The sequence below is a fragment of the Tasmannia lanceolata genome, unplaced genomic scaffold (genome assembly GCF_043159265.1).
Source record: "Tasmannia lanceolata isolate RefF3 unplaced genomic scaffold, GAP_Taslan_0.1 ptg000015l, whole genome shotgun sequence".
Classification (NCBI taxonomy): domain Eukaryota; kingdom Viridiplantae; phylum Streptophyta; class Magnoliopsida; order Canellales; family Winteraceae; genus Tasmannia; species Tasmannia lanceolata.
In genome coordinates, this window is record NW_027518692.1 from 23,502,488 (window position 1) to 23,509,095 (window position 6,608).

Below are 6,608 nucleotides of genomic sequence, written 5' to 3' on the forward strand. Positions count from 1 at the left end.
CCGATTGTAGCCATGATCGGAGGAGATGCGCTGATCCTTGATCCTGAAAGCCTTATCACCCCAGCCGAGGGACCTCTCACGAACTGGAGTTCCCAGGTCATACCCCGAGTCGTCATCCAGTACAGTCCTGTTTCTATCAAAGAGTCTGTTGTCTCTAGCTATATGTCCATTTCCGAGTCAAAAATAGAGTTTGCTTTATCTGATGTTTCTTTTGATGCAGGTACAGTCGTGATCGAGCCCGTTGATGAGGAGTCTTTCGATGCCGTTGTTCAGTCCGATGCAGAGTCCATTGCATCTTCCGTTGAGTCTATCGAGTCTGTCGATTCTGTTCATACGATAGTCCAGTCTGATGATGAGTATGTAAAGATTTCTAAAGATTTCAATACTGAGCCCATTGAAGGCGCGTCAACAGATGTAACTTCGATTTCTTTGAATGAAATAAAAGACTCTTCTTTTTATTCGCCTGTCTCTACTTCAATTTCTGCTTCTTTATCTGATCAAATTGATAATAATAATAATCAAAACTCCCCCTCTAATAAGGATGCCGACGAAACTCCCCCTGAAATCAAACACATGATTAGGCAGGAGGAGCAGCGTCGAGCAAAACCATTCGAAGAGGAAATCGAGACCATCAATATTGGTGATGAAACCCTAATTCGGGAAATTCGAATTGGCAAAACATTAACTCCCAAAGAGCGTGCGGAATTAATTGCCCTGTTAAAGGAATTCAAAGAAGTTTTCGCTTGGTCCTATGATGACATGCCGGGATTAAGTGAAGACATTGTTCAACATAGACTTCCCCTAATCCCGGGTGCCAGACCGAAAAAGCAAAAACTCCGAAAAATGAAACCAGAGTGGGACTTGCTAGTCAGAGATGAAGTTCAGAAACAATTGGATGTTGGCTTCATACAAGTTGTTGAATACCCTGAATGGCTAGCCAACATAGTACCGGTGCCCAATAAGGACGGAAAAGTCAGAATGTGCGTGGATTTCAGAGATCTGAACAAAGCAAGTCCGAAAGATGATTTTCCTTTGCCACACATTGACATCTTGGTGGACAACACAGCGGGCCATGCTCTCCTTTCATTTATGGATGGATTCTCGGGATACAACCAGATCAAGATGGCTCCTGAGGACATGATCAAGACGGCTTTCATCACTCAATGGGGGACATATTGTTACAGAGTTATGCCATTTGGACTCAAAAATGCTGGAGCAACGTATCAGAGAGCTGCTACCACTTTACTGCATGACATGATACACAAAGAGGTCGAAGTATATGTTGATGACATGATCGTTAAAGCGAAGACTAGGGAAGAGCATGCAGGGGCATTGAGAAAGTTCTTCCAGCGAATCCAAAAGTTCAAGCTCCGTCTCAACCCGAATAAGTGTGTATTTGGGGTTACATCAGGAAAGCTGTTGGGATTCTTGGTCAGCCAGAGAGGGATTGAAGTAGATCCGCAGAAAATCAAGGCTATCCAAGAAATGGCGCCTCCAAAGTCCGAAAAACAGATCCGTGGGTTCTTAGGCAAGGTCCAGTACTTGAGAAGGTTCATTGCACAGTTGACAACGACTTGTGAACCGATTTTCAAGCTCTTAAAGAAGAATGCTTCAAAGAAATGGAATGAAGAGTGTCAAGAAGCTTTCGAGAAAATCAAGCAGTGTTTGGCTTTACCACCAGTTTTGTCACCAATCATACCAGGACAACCGATGTTGCTGTACTTGTCTGTTACTGACATAGCGATGGGGTGTATGTTAGCGCAGCAAGACCCGGAGTCAAAACGAGAAAGAGCCATTTACTACATCAGCAAGAAAATGTTGGAGTACGAGCAGAAGTATACCATCCTCGAAAAGACTTGTCTAGCCCTGGTTTGGGCTACTCAGAAGCTGAGGCATTATTTGTTATCGAATAGGGTTCTTCTACTCTCACGGATGGACCCATTGAAATACTTGTTCGAGAAGCCAGCCCTCACCGGAAGAACCGCCAGGTGGTTGTTGTTATTGTCTGAGTTCGATATCACTTACGTCACTCAGAAGTCAATTAAGGGGCGCGTGATAGCTGAACAATTAGCCGATTCACCAGCAGAAAATAATGAATTTTTGAAAGCAGAGTTTCCAGATGAGGAGATAATGACTGCGGAAGATGAAGTTCCAGACACAAAGTGGTTGATGTACTTTGATGGGGCAGTCAACAATCGAGGTCAAGGTGTAGGGGCGGTGTTGGTATCACCAAGAAAAGAGTATATCCCTATATCCATCAAGCTTCAGTTCAAGTGCACAAACAATATGGCAGAATACGAGGCGTGTATCGCAGGTTTGGAAGCAGCCATAGCCTTGCGCATTCAGGACCTAGATGTATTCGGGGACTCAATTTTGATTATCTGTCAAACTAACGGAAACTGGAAAACAAGAGATGATAAGTTAATCCCGTATAATACGTACCTAGAGTCTCTGGTCAGAAAATTCGGAAATATCACATTCACTCATTTGTCCAGAACAAAGAATCATTTTGCGGATGCATTAGCTACTCTGGCTTCAATGCTCGATATTTCTACAGCAATGGAGGTTCAACCATTAGAAGTGCGACTTCAATGGGCCCCGTCACATGTTAACGCTATTGAAATAGCAGCGAGGTGTTCAGATGGCAAGCCTTGGTACACGGATATCAAAAACTTCATCTCAGGCAAAGGACATCCGCCGGAAGCTTCAGGAAAAGAGCGAAGGTCTCTTCAGAAAATGGCCTCTAACTTTGTCATCTGTGGTGAAGAGTTGTACAGAAGGTCGTTCGATGGAATCCAACTTTTGTGTATAGATGAGGATCAAGCAGCTGAGCTCATAGAGCAGACACACGAAGGAGTCTGTGGACCGCATATGAACGGAAAGATGCTGTCAAGGAAGATTCTCAGACTTGGTTATTACTGGCCGACAATGGAAGCAGATTGCTACGCCTATGTGAAGAAATGTCACAAATGTCAGGTCTACGCCAATCTCATCCATGTGCCGCCTTCTCAGTTGCATTCTCTTACTTCACCGTGGCCGTTCTCAGTATGGGGAATAGATATCATCGGGAAGATAAGTCCGAAGTCTTCTAGCGGCCATGAGTATATCCTGGTCGCCATTGATTACTTCACAAAGTGGATAGAAGCTGCTTCGTATGCATCATTGACCTCGGCTTCTGTTGCGAAGTTCATCAGAACGAATATCATTTGCAGATATGGAGTACCACATGAACTAATTTCAGACAATGGGTCCCATTTCAAGAAGGAGGTAGCGCGCTTGTGTGAGGAGTTTAAGATCAAGCATCATAAGTCTTCGCCATATAGACCCCAAACAAACGGAGCTGTTGAAGCTGCTAATAAAAACATCAAAGTAATCATCAGCAAGATAACCGAGACTTACAAAGATTGGTCGAGCAAGCTCCCGTATGCTTTGTGGGCCTATAGGACGTCGATCAGATCCTCTATAGGTGCAACTCCGTATTCTCTGGTGTACGGAATGGAAGCTGTCTTGCCTGTTGAACTGCGAATTCCCTCCCTGAGAGTGATGATGGAAGCTGGGTTGCCAGAATCTGTTTGGGCTCAAGCTAGATATCAAGAGTTACAAATGATTGACGAAAAGAGGTTGAAAGCATTGTACCATGTTCAGGGGTATCAACGCCGTGTCGAGAGAGCCTTCAACAAGAAAGTTCGAGTTCGAGACCTCAAGAAAGGAGATCTTGTTCTGAAATCCTTCCGGGCACCGGTATATGATCCCAGGGGTAAATTCAAGCCAAAATGGTCAGGTCCATACATTGTTGACGAAGTCCTGCCTGGAAAAGCCGTCAGACTCCTCGATGAAAATGGAGAAAAACTAACAGAGCCAACAAACCTTGACCAACTCAAGAAATACTATGCTTAAGGCACCAGAAGGCCTTCCTTGGCCGACTAGAGCTTCAAACTAAAAATCCTTACTTAACATATCAAAAGAATCCTTTGCAAAACCCTTTTGAGCTTACACAAAATCAAAACATTCTATTTTCATAACCCATAAGCTAGGGGCATTTGTGCCTTGAACTACGCGCGACCTGATCCTCATCCTTTGGGGGTACGTAGGCAGTCTGGCTAGTCCGGATTCGGTCGAAACCTTGGAAAACTTACCAAAACTCCGGTCCTTCAAACCCTAACCTACCTAAAAAGTCCTTTTGGTGCAATAGGCAAAGGTTTGTGGCTAAAAAATAATAATAATAAAAAAAAAATGGAGTCTGAAGGCCCGTTAGATTGAAAACCCGCAAGGGCGATCTAAGCAAAAGCTAGGGTCATTCACCTGCTAAGTTGAAAACCCGAAAGGGCGGCTTAGGCAAAAATCAAGGTGTGAGCCTGCTGGATTGAAAACTCGTAAGAGCAATTCAGGCAAAAATTAAGGCAAGCGGTCCGCCAGATTGAAAACTTGAAAATGGCAATCTGGTCAGTGGCAGTGACTTCTCAAGGAGCTGAACAACTGGAGGCAGACAAGACTGGTAACCCGATAATGGCATCATCAAAGTCTGAATAGTGCCATCATGGCTTACTTTGATATTTTTCTAAATTAGGGGCATTTAAGACTAAGCAATCAAAGGGGTTTAATGCCCATGACGGTAATAACGAACAGGGAATGAATCACTTTTAAGCATAGTATTCGATTCACTCTAAGAGTGGTTGACCTTCACCATTTAAAATATTTGTCAGGTCAAGAAGCAAGTGGAGTCTTTCTTGAAATCCAAGTCTTGTGCTTGTCAATGTCTTTTACTTGTCACTTGTCGATGTCTGTCGCGTGTCAAGTCAAAATCTCCCCGGTCTTGTATGGTCTGTACCTTTCCCAGAGCTGGGGTGGCAGGCACCAAAGCAAGAAGTTGCTTCTCCGGAAGACAGATTAAATCAGAGCAAGGTTCAGAAGAATAGCAAGCTATCAGGCCTATTGAGATTTTGTCAGCTGGCAGATTTGAAAGAGACCTTTTAGGCAGAATTGATCTTATGGTTTTCATGTTTCCTCTACACACAGAGTTTTGTAAATCCAATATTCATAAAATGAAATATTTGTTTCCCTGCATTTGTACTGCTTTATTAAGACTCTAGTAATGGAAGTATGAAATGCACTAGGGGCATCTTTTATGACTTGGCAAATCACGCCAAGTCATAAAAGCTGTCAAATTCACAAGGATAATCAAAATAAACCAATGTCTCCAGCAAGTTGAGATGAGAGAAGCTCGAGCACATCTCGAGTCAAACCTCCAAATTCCCCGGCTAAGCCTACTCTATAGTCAGCTCATCAGCAAGGCTAGTCCCCAATGAAGTCTAGCATCTACCTCCCAGAGAGTTCGCTGTCAACTGCTCAAAGCATTCAATCCCCAGCAAAATCCAATTCTTTAAAAAATGGTCAATATCCAAAATCCCAGCAAATCATGAGAGTTTGGTCCTCAGCAAGGAACTCGCACTCCTATTTTCTCGGCAAAAGACAAAGCAATTCCCAAAGGGATCAATCTGAATCAATCAATCGATCCAAATCAATCAATCAATCCAACAAGCATAAAAAAAAAGTTCCCGCTTCTTTGGAGAGACAAAGTAATCTCCAAAGAAATCAATCCAAATCCATCAATCCAAATCAATCAATTCAAATTAATCAATCAATCAAAAGCAGGAGAGTATCAATCTTTTCATAAGAGTTTTACTCCTCGATCAATTTTCCATTGCTTGTTACTGCGTGAAGGTTCCGCATAACAACGCTTTCCCTTTTGTTACTGTGTGAGGGTTCCACATAACAACTTTCCGTCGCTTGTTACTGCGTGAGGGTCCGCATAACAACGCTTTCCCTTTTGATTAGTGCGTGAGGGTTCCGCCTAATTAAAATTCCACCTTTTGTTACTGTGTGAGGGTTCCACATAACAAATTTCCGTCGCTTGTTACTGTGTGAGGGTCCGCATAACAACGCTTTCCCTTTTGATTAGTGCGTGAGGGTTCCGCCTAATTAAAATTTCACCTTTTGTTACTGTGTGAGGGTTCCACATAACAAATTTCCGTCGCTTGTTACTGCGTGAGGGTCCGCATAACAACGCTTTCCCCTTTGATTAGTGCGTGAGGGTTCCGCCTAATTAAAATTCCACCTTTTGTTACTGTGTGAGGGTTCCACATAACAAATTTTCTTGCTTGTTACTGCGTGAGGGTTCCGCATAACAAAGCTTCCCTGTGGTTAGCGTGTGAAGGTTCCACCTAACCGAATCCCCGTTAGCGCGCGAAAGTCCCGCCTAACTAAAAATTCTATTTTCAAGGCGTGAAGGTTCCGCCTGATTATCCCAACCTCATTTCCAGTGCGTGTGGGTTCCGCCTGATTGTTCGAAGTCCAAATCGCCATTCAATAAAAAAATCCAATCCCTTTTGTATCTTTTCATTTGAAGTTTTGGGCCGATCAAAATATGTTGTCTCTTCAGCTTTGGCATTCGTGCGACAAGCGCCCTCTGCCAAAGAGGGGCATCTGTAGACACCCCATTTTGACCGGACCATTTTCGCCAAAATCGAATAAATTCTCGAAATCAAATAAAATCCCAATCCCGAAGTTGAGTCGAGGTCCCGAACCGAATCCCGAAATTCCTGAAGAGA

General features: G+C 43.5%; 1 protein-coding gene across 1 annotated transcript; it reads left to right on the plus strand.

Moving 5' to 3' along the window:
- Positions 1-12: 12 nt before the first annotated feature.
- On the plus strand, positions 13-4,974 carry LOC143891871 (uncharacterized). Its single transcript, XM_077396375.1, has 8 exons — positions 13-414; positions 1,117-1,220; positions 1,314-1,576; positions 1,682-2,206; positions 2,294-2,911; positions 3,047-3,185; positions 3,324-3,741; positions 4,852-4,974. The coding sequence occupies exons 1-8, from the start codon at positions 13-15 to the stop codon at positions 4,972-4,974; spliced, it is 2,592 nt and encodes an 863-aa protein (XP_077252490.1).
- The last annotated feature ends 1,634 nt before the right edge of the window (positions 4,975-6,608 follow it).

Excerpts from the sequence above, each read along its gene's own strand:
- LOC143891871 (XM_077396375.1), top strand. The coding sequence starts at position 13 with ATGATCGGAGGAGATGCGCTGATCCTTGATCCTGAAAGCCTTATCACC. Across the intron at positions 415-1,116 it reads TTGAAGGCGCGTCAACAGAT|ATCAAGATGGCTCCTGAGGA; the intron begins GTAACTTCGATT and ends GGATACAACCAG. Across the intron at positions 2,207-2,293 it reads AGTCAACAATCGAGGTCAAG|AATACGAGGCGTGTATCGCA; the intron begins GTGTAGGGGCGG and ends ACAATATGGCAG.